At 40.6% G+C, this 18,739-nt stretch overlaps 1 protein-coding gene across 1 annotated transcript in view; it reads right to left on the bottom strand.

The window, feature by feature from the left end:
• The window catches only part of SYNE2 (spectrin repeat containing nuclear envelope protein 2), a gene marked incomplete at both ends in the record, with an annotated part of 255,875 nt that overhangs the window by 83,078 nt on the left and 154,058 nt on the right, over positions 1-18,739 (bottom strand). Inside the window, 9 exons of the mRNA XM_084241092.1 lie at positions 939-1,148; positions 1,275-1,427; positions 2,992-3,123; positions 4,468-4,609; positions 4,762-4,883; positions 6,459-6,587; positions 7,579-7,761; positions 11,327-11,557; positions 15,157-15,273. Coding sequence (XP_084097218.1) covers positions 939-1,148; positions 1,275-1,427; positions 2,992-3,123; positions 4,468-4,609; positions 4,762-4,883; positions 6,459-6,587; positions 7,579-7,761; positions 11,327-11,557; positions 15,157-15,273 — 1,419 coding nt within the window. The remainder of the gene's footprint in view (positions 1-938; positions 1,149-1,274; positions 1,428-2,991; positions 3,124-4,467; positions 4,610-4,761; positions 4,884-6,458; positions 6,588-7,578; positions 7,762-11,326; positions 11,558-15,156; positions 15,274-18,739) is intronic.

Here is an 18,739-nt window from a genome sequence, read left to right as displayed (position 1 = left end):
CTGGTTGCTTCTCCTCCATTGTCCCCTCAACCCTCTCAACTATACCTAATCTCCCTTCCCTCGGATTATTTTGAAGCAAATCCCAGATATTATATTGTTTCTTCAGTATATGGATTGCTAAAAGATAACGATTTCTTCCTTTAAAATTCTATGCATCAATAATAATTCGTGGATAGTATTAACCATAGAAAGGGCACATGTTTCTCTAGTTGTTTATATTTTTTTTGTCTGTTTATTTGAAATGGGCTCTAAATGAGATTCAACAGAGTGCAATGGATTGATATGTGTGTTAAGTCTCACATAATCTGCAGGCTTCTTGTCGATCTCCATTTTATTCCTTGATCTTAGAGAGGGTGGTGGAGAAAAAATGGGCCTTTTATTCTGAACAGCTTCCCACTTGATTAGGCTGACTGCACCCCCACAGAGCTGTTTAACATGCTTTCTTCCTTGTGTCAATTATATTTGGATTCCAGAAGCTTGATTAGATAAGAGTTTGATTTTATGAGCAAGGCTCCTTCACAAGTGGTGCAGTTTCACTTTCTTTTTCATTAGACAACTCTTCCTTCCAAGCTAGTCTCTACCATGTCCCTCCTCCGATTCACCTTAGATATCTGCCAGATGAAACTGCCTGTCATTCCTTTGCTCAAAAATTTCAGTGGCTCCCTTTTACCTAGAGAACCTCCCATACGACACTCATTAACTGGCTGAACGCAACACATGAGTCACTACTTAAGCTCAGCCTAACACGTTCATACTTGAGACCTTGGAAAGGACCTCACTTTCAAAAGGTCTCTGGCAGCAGAATTAACTTGCAGGACTCCACAGAATCAATGTCTCCCCACTGGCCCCAGCTATTTCTTTTAATGAATGCTCCCAGGAATTGGAATTAATGGAAATTAGAGGTCTGTGCCAAGGTGGGCCTGTGCCCAGACCTGTACCTGATAACTGCGGTTGTAGTCGAGGCCAGCTTTCAGGGACCTGTTTCTGGAGGTAGCAGCACTCTGGGTGTGCTCCAGGTAGACTTGGAGGTTATTAAAACATTCAGAGAACAAGCTGGTATTCTTGCCAGGCCAAGTCATGGCTTTCAAAATATCATCCTTCTTGTCACTCATAGCCAAGTAGAGTTTTTTCAGCTCAAGAGCCAGTGTCTGTATTGTGGAAAGGAAGGAAGACACGGTGAACAAGCTCGGAGAGTTCTCAGCTCTGGCTTACTTAACTAATGGCTGCGTAACAGCCAGCACGAGGGTTCGCTGGGCATGCTGGGCGTCTCCTACCTCATAGTGTACCTGCTGGGTACAAATATCCTCTCTGAATAGCCCAGGTGTTTGCAGTACCTCCTGGACACTGCCAAGACACTGACTGAGGGTCAGAAATAGTTCAAATAATTTTTTATCCAAATTTCTGTATGTTTCTTCTGTCATGTTTTCCTGAGTTAAGAGAAAAGAAAAAATTAAAACTATTAGGACTCTGTTCCTCCCTAAACAGACATTGTCCCAGATTTCTGTTATAATTCACAATCTATGTTAAACTTTTTATAGTAAGCTATTTCACACACCTTTTGAACTAGGTAGCAGAATAAATAAAGATGTTTAACTTTGAGAGAGACAAGTTTGAGAAACTTAATGTTAGGTGGTTATTTGATGATGGAGTGGAATTAAAAGATGAATCAAGAGATGAAGGAAGGCCTGAGCTGGCCACACAGGTGCAAGTGTGGTACCAGATGATACACACCATCCTTTTCCCCATTGCTCCCTGCCCCCCACATTTAAATGTAGAAGGGGGTTAATAAAATCAAGTATGGCCTGGAAAGGTAAAAGAAGTAAAGAATCTTGAAGGGATTGATTAGAAAGAGGTACAGTATCTTAAAGTCAGGATGGGCTGTAGAGCCAGGATGCCAGGAGTGCCAGGTTTGGGCTGATGTGAGAATTAAGGCCACCTTTCGATATACAATACCAGGGGGTCCCAAAGTGTTGCAGCTGTACCCTACCAAACTGCATTTCGGAGCCACAAGTCTATTTTAGCATAAACTATTGGAACAACTCTTTTTGTTTACCCATGGAGTCCTGACCAGTTACAAATAATCTGGGTGCACATTGAAACTGACAGTCACCCTATAGGGTAAATGAAGATTGGTCAGGCTTCTATACCATTGGCTTCTGTGGCTATCACCACAGCCTTGTTTGTGCTAATGTAGGAGGTGCTTGGAAGAGAGTGGACTTGGGTCACGCATGCCTGATGGTGGACACTTGGAGTATGGTGTGGGCATGGGTAAGTGTGCACACCTGTGCCTAAGGGTCAGGTATATAAGGGCGGTGTTACTTAGAGATGGTATGGTGGAACGGCTACAGAAGACGACAAGAGAATGCCAGAGAGAGCCCAGTGAGAAAAGCATAAGATTCACTGGGGGTAGGAGGGCTTGACAGCCCCTCAGGCCCCTGGCCTTCCTGCCTTGCCAACCTGTGGGCTTGCCTCACAATTGGTGTAGAAAGATCACTGAAGCCTGAAAAAGTCAGTGAGGGCTCCAGAACTGTCCTTTACTCCTCTGCCTGAATCGATTGAGAGCTACCCCATACCTTGCTTGCCAAAACACCCAATTTGAGCTGTGTTTCCTGCTATCTTCTCTGATGGATACCTAACATGACCCAGCACTATGTTAAGTCTATTCATTTCTGGAAACCTGGCCGATATTTCCACCACGCCCTTCCAAACCCATTCTATTCCAGAGCCCTCTAGATAGTACTAATCAATCATGATCCTCCTTTTTGTTAATTCTGGACTCAGGTTCAGAAGCCTTTGCACACAGTACTCTAGATAGCCACTACCATATTTGCCAGAGTTGGCAAGAGAGAAATTCTATATGCAATTCTAGGACTCATCCTCTGATGTATTTTATTATTTTTTCAATAAAGAAAACTACAGCCAATTTGCAGTGATAATAGCACCATTCTTTGTTATTGAAAGGAGGAAAACAGATATAAGAGCAGCTGCTACCTGTGTCTGAAGATTATTTGCTTCTTGACGCAAGTCTTCAAGTTGGGTGGTATAGGTTTTCAGCTCTTCAATGTTCGGGTATCTAAAGCTATACATACTTACACTGGGTAGAATACTCATATTTGTGGCAACCTATTTGAAAAAAGGAAATCCTATTATAGACAGTTTGAGATCCTGTTATGTTAATGCAGAACAAGAAATTTGCACTAGCATGTGGTCTTATGAGTTACCTTCTTGGTAACCATTTTTGTCTATCTTGTCATGTATATGAAAAATAATTAAATTTTAAATATTTTGAACAGCTTGAAAAGTCATGATAAGCTTTTCTTAGACAAAGATCCACTTAGATATCAAAATGAGGAAAACAACCCATAATATGAGAAACACAGTAAAAATCACTAATCTTTCCATTTTAATAGCAACTGCTATACATGGTACAAAGTTAGTTGTTTTTCTCTCCATTAACAGCAAGACTCTTGGTATAGCTAACACTTAGAACACAGTGATCTCGAGGCACAGATTTGTATCTTGATTTGTTATTGAGAAAGTAAGTATTGAAAATGAACTGTGATTTCAGAAGGGAGAATGACTCAGAGCTAATTTCTTCTCCAATTTGGAAAACTAATGTATAAAAAGAAAGAGCAGGGTGGCAGAGGATGCTACTTGGAGAAAAACTACTGATGCCATTCTACTTGTGAAAAGAACAATATACATGTTATAGTGTGTATAATAAGGTGAAACCAAGTCTAAAGCCCTATCAGAATTTGATTCAACTTCATTTGAATCAAGTAAAGATTCACAGAAGAGCAAGAAAAGTTCCCACCAGGGAATTAGGAAATCGTTGGTTACCTTTGCCCAGGCAGTTTGAATATAAAGTTGAAGGCAAAAGCTCACTTGCTGTTTGCAATAGAGCTATGAACAAAGTGCTGTTCTACTCATGGGATCTCTGGAGAAAAAGCAGTAGCTGGCACAGTATAAATAAACTTGTAATGGTGATGATAAGGTGCATTAGTGGGAACACCACTGGCACAGGAGCTGGCACACTGCAGATTCCAAATAATCTTTTGATGAATGAATAACACTATCTTTTAAAATTGCTTTATATGTATATTAATTCCTTTTTCATTCAACATATAGTAATCGAGACTTATTTTATGAAGTTCCAGGCACTCAAGAGTGAACCAGGCCAACATGGTCTTTCTTGCCCTCTAATAAGGAACACAGACAAATACGCAGCTGCACAGTGTAGTAAGAGCTCTAACAAAAGTCCGTGGGGCACAGAAACACAAAGGAGGGGCACCTAGTGCAGAATCCAGGAGGGTGAAAGGTGACAATTAATGAAAAGCCCTCTTGGCATCTTTGCTTTCTGAAAATAAATTGCTACTAGCACAGAACATACATATGCATTGAATGGACACTGGCTATATTTTCAAAGCTAAACACGTTTATTTACCCTGTGTTCAGATGCACACTGACCTGAGGCTGCACAAGCTGAGGTAGAGGTATATTTATTTTTGATGAGAGTTCATGATGCAAATATTGCCATTTATCTCCACGTTGGTCCTGGGGTGACAAAACCAAGTCTGGGGCATCATTTTTGGGGCTAGAGGCCTGATTGCTTTTAAGGGAAAACAAAACCAGGAAAAGAATAATCAATGTACACATTTTAAAAATTATATTCAGTGTTGTATAAGTGATATTTAAAAAGAAACACTCTTAATTCTCCCAATGAGAAAACTACTAAATGTTCAACTGTTTCAAAAGCTTTACCTCACAGGTGACTTCTGCATTGCACTTTTATGTTGTTGGCAAGAGTGAGACCATATTTTCTGAGCATTGCAATCTATGAACTTGATTAAATCTTTTTGCTCTGTTGGTTTTAATTCCAGAACCTAAAATTTAATGAGAGTCAAATGATCCAATCAATCAAGGTTTTCAATCAGTACCCAATAGCTTCTTCTGTTGAGACAATCTAATGTTGAACCACTTCTTAAATTCCTATTTATTACTTTTCTTTCTTACCTCCTTGGTGTCATCAACTTTTACTCCTCAAAAAACCATTTAAAATATTCACACAATGACCAAGTGTTGTTTCCATATATATTAGGTACATGGAAAATCACCAAAAATATACTAATACATTCCGAAACAGTAGGGAAAGAGGTATTGTAGTTACAGAGGAAAGTTTATCCTTAAGATATTTGCATACAAATGTTGGTGAGGATGTTGGCGAGGAACTCTCCTACATTGCTGGTGGGAGTGCCAACTGGTCCAACCACTATGGAAAGCTCTCTGGATGTTCCATAGTCTACTAAGATGGAGCTTCCATATGACCTAGCAATTCCACTCCTAGGTATTTACCCAAAGGACACAAAAGGGCACCTGCACCCCTATGTTTATAGCAGCACTATTTACAATAGCTAAGCTTTGGAAACAACCCAAATGCCCAAAAATAGATGACTGGATCAAGAAGATGTGGTACATATACACAATGGAATATTACTCAGCAATAAAAAAGATAAAGTAAAAATCAAAATCAACAAGCAACTATAAACCAGAGACACACTACAGAGGGAGGGGGTGGGATGGGCGGGATTATGGTTAAAATAAGGGGGGTGGGAATTGTATGGGGACTATAACCAAGATGAAAAAGCATACACTGTGCAAAAGTGAAAAATGATGTAAAAAATTAAAAAAAAAAAAAAAAAAGGGAGAGGAGCCCCAAAGGACTATAGTGGAGGATACTGGGGGTTTGGTGGTAGGTATTGTATGATAACATATATATATATATAGCAAATAAAAATTATAAAAGAAAAAAAAAGATGTGGTATATATACACAATGGACTATTACTCAGTGATCAAAAAAAAAGATAACCTTATGCCATTTGTAGCAACATGGATGAAGCTGTAAGGGATAATGCTAAGCAAAATAAGCCAGATGGGGAAAGATAAATATAGGATGGTGTCATTTACATTAAACCCAACACTTGAAAGCTGACCATAGATCTGAGGCATCCAGAGAAAGTGAAGGGTCAAGGTATGTGGGTTAAACAGGAGTAGGGTGCAGGGGGAAGAGCCTTGGAGCACACTGGACTAGTGGGAGAGCTATGGTGATCACACCTGAGGGGACAAATCCTATACTGTCAAAAAATTATCATGGATATAAAACAATGGCATTTGATTAAAAAATAATAAAAAGGAGATATTTTCAGGATTTATCTAAGATGCAAGATAATAAAGGAGCAAAATTAGAGTGTCCTCAACTGTAGCAGTTGAAGGCAAAGCAGGTGCTGCAATACAAGCTCAGAACTCCCAGCTGCTGCTCACGTGGAAATACCCATACATCACACTTTCTATTCAATCATGTGAGAAAACTCTCCAGCAGCAGTTCAGTGTTTAGTTTAAATGGAAATTCCAAAGAGAAAGCTTTATTCTTGCTCTTACAACTGTTAAGGGTTGAAATTACCTGTTGCTGCTGGAAATCTTTTTGTCTGCAGAACTGCGTCCTTTCAGTTACAATTGATTCAAATTCAGAAAGGTTGTCTGCTTGGAGAACTTTCTGATGCTCTGATGGTTTCTTTAGAATGACAGAATTCTGCAAAAAAAAAAAAAACCTTCATGATAGACTATTTATATAAAAATTTAACCCACTTTATTTCAATTCAAATAATGAGACTACATAGCGGGATAATTTCACAGAAATGACTATATTTTGTTATTTGCAATAATTATATACAATGATTTATTGTACTCCTTTCATAATGACTTCAATATCACATTTGATGAAGTGGTCACCAGCATTTCCCTGACTTAATGCATTCAGTGAATTACTAAAAGCCAGCAAATCTATTACCTTTTCTTAAGAACAAAGTAAAAAAAAATAAAAAAGTAGTAGTAGTTCATGAATTCAAATTTCCCCTAAAATTTAAGTAGAATTTTTTTAAAAGGAAATAACATTTTAGGATGAAAGGGGAACCGCATGACTTATCTACAGTCAATCTTATTTTGTGAATTTTCTAAGTAGGAACCACCATTTCATAATAAGGATGCAAATTTTATAAAATGAGCTCTTACTTATAAAATGCACATTTGCACTTAAAAACAAAGATTGTTTTTGAAGTCACAAGAACACTTTAAGGGTAGGATACTTTGATCATTATATCTAACTATTTGCAAATGAATAACAAAAGTATCCTAGATATAGCTTTTGTATTTCTGATGTCAAATTTTAATCTTTTCAACAGCAATTTAGTTTTTCAATCAATTGAAGCCACAAAATTCCTTTAAAATACATTCCTCCTTTTATGAAAGTTAATACCAGATCTCATTTTTACCAGCAATAATTATCAACTCATTCAAGCCAACCTGAACCAAGTCAACACCATCACCAACAACCTAGAAAGGAAAATGCACAGTAATGAAACCAATAATAAAAGCCAGTGCAAACATTCTTACAGTTGTAAGTAACCTAATTCCTTTTTAGAATTCCTCTGCAGTTGTTTCATCAGCTCCACTCAGTTAATTCCTGTGGGTCTACCAAACATTAAATGTATGTACATGTCTATACATGCATGGTCAGATCTTACCTGGTCTTCACTGTATTTCTCTTGAAGCATCATCTGGACTTTTTCCAAATTGCACTTCACAGTTTTCAGTTTCAAGGAAAGTGCTTCGGCCTCTTGCTGCGTGGCTCCACTGTCTCCCAGGCCCTGATCTTTGCCGTTCTCTAACAGGAATGCAACTTTATGCTCAATCTCTGTCAGCATGGCCTAGGGAAACAAAATTATTTAATTATTCATCACGTTCATCCTGAATGAGTGTTAGTTCCCATAATAAATTAGATTCACTCTCTCTAAGTGAATATAACAAATTTCAGAAACACAGGTTGGAAAGGTCACACCAGTGCAGGAACTAAACTATGTGGGCTCGGATCTCAGCCACACCACTTAGTAGCTGAATAAACTCTAGCACCTGACTCTGTCTGAATGTGCTTCAATCATCTGTATAAACTCCCAAGATCCTGTAAGGGGTTAAAGAGTTAAATTCATTAACTGGGCAGTGCCTGATAGATAGTCTGTGTGCACTATAATAATTTTCCCTACTTTCCTAACCCTTTTCTGTTGCAATCCAAGTGTTGAGTAGCAATAAAGAAAAAAAGAACTCCACAGCACTAATGGAAAATTCTTCCACCCCCTGCCCCCGCTTTATTCATTCTCTTTCTCAAGCCAAATAAGCTTCCAAAATATCAGAAGAACCCTAGAGAAGAAATCATTTGGAACCTAAACAGTCATTGGTACAACTGGCCAACTTACACAGGGATCTAAAAATAAATCAGCTGGATGAAGTAAGTCTGCCAGTAAGTCAGGTCATTGTATTCTTCTTCTGCAGATTGAGTTTGCCCTCTCCAGGGGGCTCAGAAGTCCAAAAAGTCATGCCAACTGGCTAGACTCACAAGTGTGACTGGAGCGATCATATTCCAGCACCTCTGCATTTGTGCTCAGCCCCGGGAAGAACACCTTCAGTTCATTGAGGAACTCAGGGAACTAAGTTTAAAATAGACTTAAAATAGACTTTCAAATAATATCTCTAAAACTCCTCCATCCAAGTTAGAAGGAAAAAGATAAATATAGGATGGTTTCACTTATATGAGGTATATAACTGACCATAGGTGGGGGGCAGGGGGCACACAGCAGGGGAGGGAAAGGGAGGGGTTAGAACAGGGGAGGGAAGAGCACAGGGACATAGGTGGTGGATCACAGGAGCTGCGGTGGTGGGACAACCACGGGGACTATACCTGAGGGGAGAAATCAAACACTGTCCAAAAATGAACAGGGCTTCCCCAGTGGTGCAGTGGTTGAGCGCTGGGCTGAGAAGCTGCCCGCAGCCTCTGCAGCACTGGTTCAATCCCTGGCCGCCAGGCGAGGGTCCCACATGGTGCACAGTCCTCTCCTGCCATGCCCGCTGCTCCCCTCAGCAGTGTACTTCGTCAGTCTGCCTGTTCTGCTCCCGGCTCTGGCGAATTCTCTCACCCTCCCACGCTTCTGACTGTACCCAGTGCTTGTATAAATAAATAAATAAATCTTCAAAAATGAACAATGTAAGAAAATCATTATTAAAAAACCCAAAAATCTCCATCCAGGCAAACTACTACTATCCTCTAGAGATTTTTCAAAGTTTCAGCAATATGAACTCACAAAATTTAGAGTGGCTGTAAACAAGGTATATGATACCTTTGTGCTCATTTTCCCACTTAGCTGTTACATATATATTTATATTTCCTTATGTATCTACATATACTTTGTGATTCCCATTCTTACAGTTACAAGATGGTATTGTTTGATTCATTAATTTCCCAGTTTATAAGTTGTTTTCAGGTCTTCACTTTCATAACCAACATTTTTCTCCTTTTTTGCCTATTTTCAGAGGGTATACTTAAAATAATGATATTATTTGGACAAAGAAGATGGATATTTTATATGCGGGCAGTTGATCTCTTAGACAGTTGATCTCTTAGACAGTGAGCAAATCAGAACTGCCAAACATGAGTAGATCTTTTTCTCCAGTTTTCCAAAATGATATAATTTCTGCCAGTGTAATGTAGGAACAGAGCAAACATTCAGCTTGGCATGCCTGTAATAATCAAGGCTGAATAACTTTTTTCTCAAATACTAAATGACGGAATATAATTTTTTTCTTGACTGATTTGTTTGCTCTGTCCTTTGGCCATTTACCCCGGGGAACTTAGGGTTTTTACCGACCATCGTAAGTCTTTTTATATGTTTCACATTAAGTTGTATATGCCATGGTGTTACATCCCCAAGTCAAACATGACCTCTGTATATGGGTCCTTTGCAGCAGTTCAGGACCATTAGTTCCAATCCACTGGTACCAAACTCAAAACTAGACTCTGTATCTGTTAGCCAGGGTAAGGCAAATCCTGGGACAAACCCTGATGGGGCCTCAGCTGCCCTGCAGAGATCGCTGGCATCCCCTCTTGGATTTCCTGCTCCCTGCCCTCTCCCCTTTCCGGGTGGTGGCTCCATTCCCCCAGTATCTCTAAGGCCTCCTGCCGAGAGCAGAGGCAAAGTGACTGGCCCTCACCATCCACCCAAAATGCTGCCCCCTATTGCCTGGTGCCTCCTATTGCCACCTTGTGGCTGTGTCTTTTTCTGGAGCGGCCTCAAATGCTCAAATTCAGTACAGCCAGCAAGAAAGCAGGGTTCTGGTGATGATCAAGGAATTGGCATGAGGGTTTCACAATCAGCAGGACAATCTGTTGGCAACTTGGTCCTGAAAGGCGATAAGTGCCTGGGACTGAACATCTGGAAGGCTGCAGGGTCAGGCTGGTATAGCTGCTTTGTGTTGTCATAGACCCTGATAGATTCCTGATGTCTCATCAGCCAGGTCACGTGTTAGTGCCAGTATGTGAGTGAACTCGCACCCCCAGAACTGACTTTTGGAGTCAGACCTGCTGAGATGTGGTGGGGGAAGGAGATCAGCCTACCAGCTTGGGTCTCCCACTAGGCAGGTGCTGGATTTGTAAAACCCTGGGTCTGAATGGGAAAGAGGAGGGCCTGCCTCGGGCCCAGGGAGGGCTCCCTCCAATACTGCGACAGGCTATATAGTGAGAGGTATTTCCTGAAGCTTGGTGGTGACAGGAGATATTCCGAGAGCATGTCCTCACCTCTGGGGAGCCAATAAGCCAACACGTCAGGCCAAGGCTGGTTCCTAAGGACACAGGGGAGGCGGCCAGAGCTGTTGTGACAGTTATGCACCTTCCATGTCATCATGCTGGCTCCTCCCTGGAGGGGCCTAGAGATCCCAGCCTCTGGGCTTAGCAGCAAAGGTTACTCAAACTGACTAACAGCGAGGAAGTTTATATCCCTGCCCTCCTGAGCAAGAGCAGGAAGGGTCCCAGTTAATGGCAGCAAGTACTTTTATGCTGTCTCTACTCCCTTTACAACATTCAGTTTCAACTTACTGTCATACATTTTATAAAAGCATTTATATACTTGATCTCATTTAATCCTGATAAAATCCTATGAGATAACCTACAAAAGAGGAAAATGCAGGAAGAAATAAACATCCCTCCAGTTCACAGTTAATGTAACAGAACTAGATTTCGAGCTCTGACTCATTACTGTTGCCCCAAGTACTCAGCTTATATAAATCATTTCAAAGAATAACTTGGAGGAGGCAAAGTTGAGACCAAGATAAAGGTCTTTATCTTGGAGTAACAGGAGGAAACACACTGTCGCTTTAAGAGAAATACATCAAGTCCTGGCAGGTGATTGGTGAAGAGGCAAGCCACGAACTCTGACCCATCAGCCTTACCTGGCACCCAGCCAGCTGCTGTTCCACCTCCTGTTGCATGTCTGCGTTTAATGTTTCCGGCTCGAACGCCACGTAGGCTTGGTGCAGCCACAGCTCCAGCTCGGCCACCTGGGTCTTGCAGACATGGAGCACTTCCGCAGGCTCGGGCCTAGGACTCTCCACCGTGGCCTCAAAAGTTCCTTGTTCATCAGAAAAGCCCAGAACTGCAGCCTTAGCAGGGGGTGTGGCACCCTAAGGTAAATCCAAAGATAATCCAGCAATGAAGAGTCAGGCGTCCAAAGTTTTCAGATTTGGGCTTGCAAAGACCCCTGTATGTGCATTTCCCCAGTTGAAAGGAAAAAAAAAAAAAAAAAACTAAAGGCAGGAGAAGAAAGAAAAATGCACCTCCTCACTCACAGCAACAATCATGTGACCTGATGCCCCAGGTTTCCAAGCAGCAGACCTGCATGTACACAGGTAGAGTATTCCCGGCGCGGAGAACACAAATGGGCTTGCAGTTCATTAAACAACCAGGCCCCTGGAGACAGGTGAGTACCAGGGGGAGGGTGTGCGTGTGGGTGTGTGTCTGGGACATTGCAGCAAGTTGGCCAGTGTTTAAAGTTGCATGACACATAATTAAGCAATGCTTACATTGTGTGCACTCCGTTCAAACAGAAAAAAATCCCATCTTTACATACTGGCTGGGTGGGATACAAGGAATATGCCAGACACTTAACATCTTCTCAAGTAGTTATACTTCTCATCAACTAATACAATATTTTAGCTATGTTTTTCTAACATATATGTTATTACTCTTCTAAACCTCTCATTATTTTTTTTAAAGATTTATTTATTATTTATACAAGCACTGGGTACAGTCAGAAGCGCGGGAGGGTGAGAGAATTCACCAGAGCCAGAGCGGGCAGCAGAACCGGCAGACTGATGAAATACACCGCTGAGGGGAGCAGCGGGCGGCAGGAGAGGTCTGCGCACCATGTGGGACCCTCACTTGCAGCCCAGTGCTCAACTGCTGTGCCACTGGGGAGGCCCCTAAACCTCTCACTATTAAAAATAGCTTACCTCAAGCTTCAGTGGGGTAATCTGAAAACATTTCTCCTATCCTTCAGAGAGAATCCCTAAAACTACTTTTCACTTTCCACATATTCAAACATTATTGAGTTAGGATGTACATGGTGTAGTCTAAAGAAAATATGGTGGGGGGGGTGTGTAGGTTCCTTTCATATTGAATTAGCTGGGTTGCTTGTTGATCCAATAGAAAAAGAGCACCTAAATAAATGAAAGTATTCTAGTAATTACATAACAAATATTCAATTTGGAGGTAAAAGATGATCTGATATGGAGATAGATATCCCCGGCTGTATAACCTACCTTTTTCCTGATTAATGAGTTTACTGAACCTTCTACAGAAATTCTACAGGAATAAGGATTTGTGTTTTGTGCTACCAAATTATTACTGTCAATAAAAATTTTACTGATTATGATGAAATGCAATGCTTTCCATATCATACTGTGCTAACTACATTAGCATCTAATAAGTCACAATTTAGGCCAAGGGACACACTGCTAATGGGAGTTGTTCACGGGTGTATACCCCACCTCAACTCAAATGCACATTTCTCAATGTTTGTAGTATTTTGTTTAAACGCAGAACTTTCAGTACAAAAGAAGTGAGCAAATCTGGCAAGTGGTAACAAAAGCACTCAGCGTCTAAAAACACCCTCCATATTCACACGCTGATGAGCATTATGAAAGCTGGCTTGGGAGAACTATCACTGGGTCATACTTGCCCCCCTGGGCCATCTACTAGCTTCACATATTTGTTCTTTTCTCCCAAAATTTGTTTCTATTTCCCCACTGAATTCATCAGTCCATTTTTATAATTTTCATCAAGAATCACATTTTTAAGGAAGTCTTCCCATACACAGTTGCATTCCCATCTTGATTTTCTTTTCTGATACTGATTTTTAAAAAGGCAACAGTTGTGTGATTTTACTGCCAGATACCAGCCTCAAGTTTGTTTTCTAGTTTCCAGCTATTGCTCTATCTTAGTGGAAAACATTATGAGAGCTGCTTTTTTGGTCACCTGAAACAATAATCTATTAATATTAACTAATTAATTTATCTGTAATAACATATTTACCATCTGCCTTATTTATTCTAAAGCCTTATTTGTGCCCCTATCATATGCCACACACATTTTTTAAAATAACAATATCGAGTTTCATTGCTTTCTTACTAACTCACTGAATTAATAAGGAAACAAGGAAGCTAGGTAACTGCTCTGGGCTTTATTTGCTAGTCATTTGAACCTAAAAGAATTCAAAGGTGAATGAAAGGGGGAAAAAAAAAGCATGTTAACAACCACGGAACTTCGAACTTCAATAGCTGAAGGTGGCTGGGAATCTTCCAGTAATCAGTTCACCCACCTCTTTTTCTAGCTAAAGCAACCCAAGCACATACACCATTCAATCAGCTCACAACCTCCCATTTCAGACTGTGCTTCTAAGCTCAGACTGACACATAAGTTATTGTCTAAGACCACAGAGCCTGGTGATCTTTTAATTCTGAGTCCACAGTTTTCCCCACAATAGCACTCTTACTTGATATCTGCTCTAATTGATCTCCCCAAATTCTAAAGGAGAATTATTTAAATGAACGTTTTATGGCTGTGCACTTTCGGGGGTGGGGGGAGGGACTAAAAAGTATCACACACGTATTTCTTGTTAGAGAATTACATCATCTTCACAGCGTAACTGTAAATTAGTAACACCTCATCCTTTACTGGGCTGTATAGGAGCCGCCATGCTGTGTGTGACCACAAGACCACATCAATACTTCATGCCACAAGCCCACTGTCCTTCCAAGTGTCAGATGAGTACACTAAGGCTTAGAGAGGTGATTCAAACTGCCCATGGCCACACAGCTAGAAGTAGAACTGGGCTTTGGTTCCTGATTTGATCATGCCCGGGAGTCTGCAAGTCCACATGGATGTTAGCTCACCACCCCTCTGCTATCCACGTTAGTTCAGTGAATGTCATGCTGACTCATTTTCACAGTGCGACACAGCACTGATCTAAGTGACAAGATGCAGTTAAAAGGCAAGCTAATTTTCTGGCTGGAGCTATACTGTTTGTCTAAAAACCAATGTTTTAAATGTACTCCTTCATATTTTACAGTCAATTCTACAAGCCTGCACATCTCCCACACATTATAAAATGCCTTAAAATGCAATATCTAACTACACTTGAAGCACATACCCCAGACATGCCACTTGGATGCTCTGGTCCTGGCTTATTTTGTGAGGCCAAACCCACCTTATTTTTCACACCTTTTATATTATATGTTCAAATTAGGAAGGCAGATTGAAATATACCGGCTTGATTCCTTATTCTATTTACAAGCTGTAACTTTATTCCCTGAATTTTTATTTCCTCATTTGTAAACCTCTGGCATTAACCTATCTTATTTAATCTGAGGATTAAACAGCAAATACAAATGTGATGTAATGGCAGTTAATCAGTATTAACTGTCCTCTACTTTCATTGCCCCCATAACTTACACCTATTGAAGAAGAATTAATTGCTGATGGAAAGACAAATTCACCCTGAGAAATGGTGAGTGAGTGAAGCATCTTTAATTGCTCTGTGCCATGCTTGCTTTCTAGGTAAGTCTCTGAAGGCACAGCTTTCAGTTCTCCAGCTTGGCAGCACATATGAAGAAGTTAAAGTTCACAAAAAACTCTTGGATTGGAATACAAAGAATTGCAAAAACCTGTCACCTCTGAGTGCTGGTCCAGGTGTGTGAGCAGTTGGCTTGGGACAGGGACTTACCTGCTCTGCTGGGCTGGGACTCAGGGAGGACTCTGGGCCTGGCTCAGGGTTTAGTGAGTCTGGTACAAGAAGCTGTGCCATGGAACTGTCACATGTGCTTACTTTCTCAACTGAGTCCTGTAAAGAAAAGAATAAGAGATCCAGAAAAGGCCCTGCCCTACAAGTCAGTCCTCTGGAATGAGCTCTTTTTACAGCACCCTTTGCTTATAAAAATGTCAAAGAAATCAGGTGCACTGATGAAAAACTAAATTCATTAGGGGGAAAAGTGAACTTCCTCAAGTCTGGATTTATTTGAAAAACTTAAATTCTCCAAAACTCTCTAGTTCATGAGAGTTCCAAAACTCTCTAGTTCAAAACTCTCTAGTTCAAAACTCTCTAGTTCTCCAAAACTCTCTAGTTCAGAAGGAATATAAAAAATTACATATTTAAGTGGATTATTATGAGCATTAAAATTAAATGATATATTTCATGTAATGGGGAAAAGATTAATTAAATTTGAGAAGAGTGGCATTTCATGAAAGATATAAATAAATCCTTGACTCACTCTTAGTAATGAATTCTCATTGTACCTAATTTTTATATGTAAAATTTATACTATAAAAATTCTTTTTTTTTAAGATTTTATTTTTATTTATTTATACAAGCACTGGGTACAGTCAGAAGCGCGGGAGGGTGAGAGAATTCACCAGAGCCAGAGCTGGGAGCAGAGCAGGCAGAAGGACCGAAGTACACTGCTGAGGGGAGCAGCGGGCGGCAGGAGAGGTCTGCGCGCCATGTGGGACCCTCCTCCGGTGGCCGGGGAACAGCCTGAGATTGAACTGCGCTGCAGAGGCTGCGGGCAGCTTCGCAACCCAGCGCTCAATCACTGCGCTACCGGGGAGGCCCCTATAAAAATTCTTGAAGTATAAGTGAATCTTTTTCTAATCTAGGAGTTGAGAAGAATTTTCAAGCTATGGCAATAAATGAGAGGCATATTAGTATGAACAACATAAAAAATAATGTGTGCCAGAAACCATAATCTAAGTTAAAAGAGAAATAACAGACTGGGATAACTACTTACAAAATATACCCTTAATAAATATGTATATCATATCTTTACTATATTAATTACTTTTATATCAATAAGGAAAACATTAACCCCTGTGTAGAAAAGCAATCAAATGGCACAAATAAGCAATTCATGAAAGAATACAAAAGGCAATAAACATCTAAAGAGGCATTCACTCTTCTTGGAATATAAATGCAATTTAAACTACTGGCTAAATTTGGCTATGATTGAAAATGTCCAGTACCAGCATGGGATTGGGAAATAGGCACTTGAGTATGTGCTCCTAGTAGGAATCAAACATGAGCTGCATGATGACTATCTTATTTTACATGGATATATACTTTGATCCAGCATGCCTCCTTATAAAGTTAACCAAGGTTAAACAATGTGAAAAGGACACACGCAAATAACATAGCATGGCAGGAAAAGCATGGATTTGTAATAGATACTCCCTGAGCCTCAGTCATTTTGTCTTTAAAGTAGTAACAAGATCTACCTCACTCGTTTGTGATTATTAAACGAGATGACACATATTTAGTGGTGCCTAATAAACTGTTAGTTCCTTTTCTGCTCCTTTTACTGAAAACTGTAACTGCTAAATCAGTACAGCCACTACAGAAAATAGTGTGGAGGATACTCAAAAAATTAAAACTCCCACATGCTGTAGTAATTCCAGCAGACCTCTCCTGTCTCATCCGCTGCTCCCCTCAGTAGTGTATTTCAGTAGATCCACCTGTTCTGATCACCACACTGTTTCTGGTGAATCCTCTCACCTTCCGAGCCTCTGGTCTATACCCCAGTTCTTCTACACAAAAATAAATAAATTTTAAAAAAAAGAAAGAAAAATGCTAAATCATAAAGCTATTGCATTCCCCACATTCATAGTGTTAGAGATACATCTTCGTGTAAAGGGGAGGAATACCACAGCTCAGAGAATGGGAGCTGTTTCCCTTGCCCCTCCTTACACACAGCTTCCTTGAGTTACAAGTCCCAGTGGGTCATGAACTGGACTTCCTAAATGGGGGCAGCTGGGAAGAAGCAAAGTAGATATGTAAATTGAGGTTCAACAAATGAGGGTAAGGGAAACACTTTGGAGATACAATTTGGGAGAAACACATGGAAAAGCTGCTCCTGAGACTTCAGCATTTTGGCAGAGAAAAATGGCAGTCATTTTCTTGACTTTCATGGTGGATTACATGGTACATTTTGAATTATGATTTTTTAAAGATTTATTTAGTTATGCATACAAGAACTGGGGTACAGGCCAGAGGTGTGGGGGGTGAGAGGATTCACCAGAGACAGAGTGGGGAACAGAACAGGCAGACTGACTGAAATACACTGCTAATGGGAGCAGTGGGTGAGTCAGGAAAGGTCTGCTGTGCCATGTGGGTAGCTCCCTGGCTGGGGATCAAATTTCTGCTGCAGTGGCTGTGGATAGCTTCATTGGTTATGTCTTAACCCCTTGTGCCACCAGGGAGGCCCGATTTTGAATTTTGATCTCTCTTTCTGTCCCAGTTTCTGGGACCTGTCTAACTCCTTTTCTGTGGTTCCCTACCGGAAGATACTTAAGACTTATGGCAAGTTTTTGGGCCTCACCCAGCTTCAGGCTAAGCCTGTTTGGTTGGGCATTTACCCATAAGGGGATAGATAAGTTTTGGAATAAGTATTGGGAATCTGATTATTTGAAATTCTTTCTTCTCCTCTCCTCTCTCTCTCTGCTCACCAATTCTATTAAATATCTTTCTCATCCACAGTGTGCTTCCTTTGCCTCTGTACTCACAGATGGCCCCCATTCAGAGTGTGTACCCCTTAAGTTTTGGGCCCCTGGGTACCCCTCAGCTGCATGCATGCATCCCTTCGCAGCATTATTTATATTAACTAAAACATGGAAACAACCTAAGTTACTGAATGAATAAAGAAGCTGTGTGTGCACACACACATATTATGGGATATTATTCATCCATAGAAAATGAGGATATCCCACCATTTGTGACAACATGGATAGACCTTGACGGTATTATGCTAAATAAGTCAGAGAATGACAAATATTGTATAGTCTCAGATGTGAAATCTAAAGACATACACAAAAGCCTGAACTTACAGAAAAAAAGAGATCTTACTGGTGGTTAGCTGAGGGTGGGAGGGTATTGGGGGTTCCATGAAGGTGGTCAAAAGGCACAAACTTCCAGTTATAAGAGAAATAAATACTAGGCATGCAGTGTATAGCATGGTGATTAGTTAAGACTGCTGTATGATATACAGGAAAGTTGTTAAGAGAGCAATCCTAAAATTTCTCATCAGAAGGAAAAAAATGTTCCCCCTTTCTTCTTTTTATTGCATCTGTATGAGAAGGTGGATGCCGAGACTGACTTTTGTGGATAAGGAGGAAATTTACAGGCAGATATGGAGAGAAGGGCCAACCAGGGAGATGAAAAGAGGGAGAGTTTGGGCTGCTGGACATGTGGTTCCTTTGGAGAGCAGGGGGAAGTGGGAGGGGCCTCCATGGGAGGGGACACCAGCTACTTCTGAGGTGGA

This window comes from Talpa europaea, assembly GCF_964194135.1.
Source record: "Talpa europaea genome assembly, chromosome: 8".
NCBI lineage: Eukaryota > Metazoa > Chordata > Mammalia > Eulipotyphla > Talpidae > Talpa > Talpa europaea.
The sequence above is the reverse complement of the archived record's forward strand: the minus strand, read 5'-3'. Positions and strand labels throughout refer to the sequence as shown.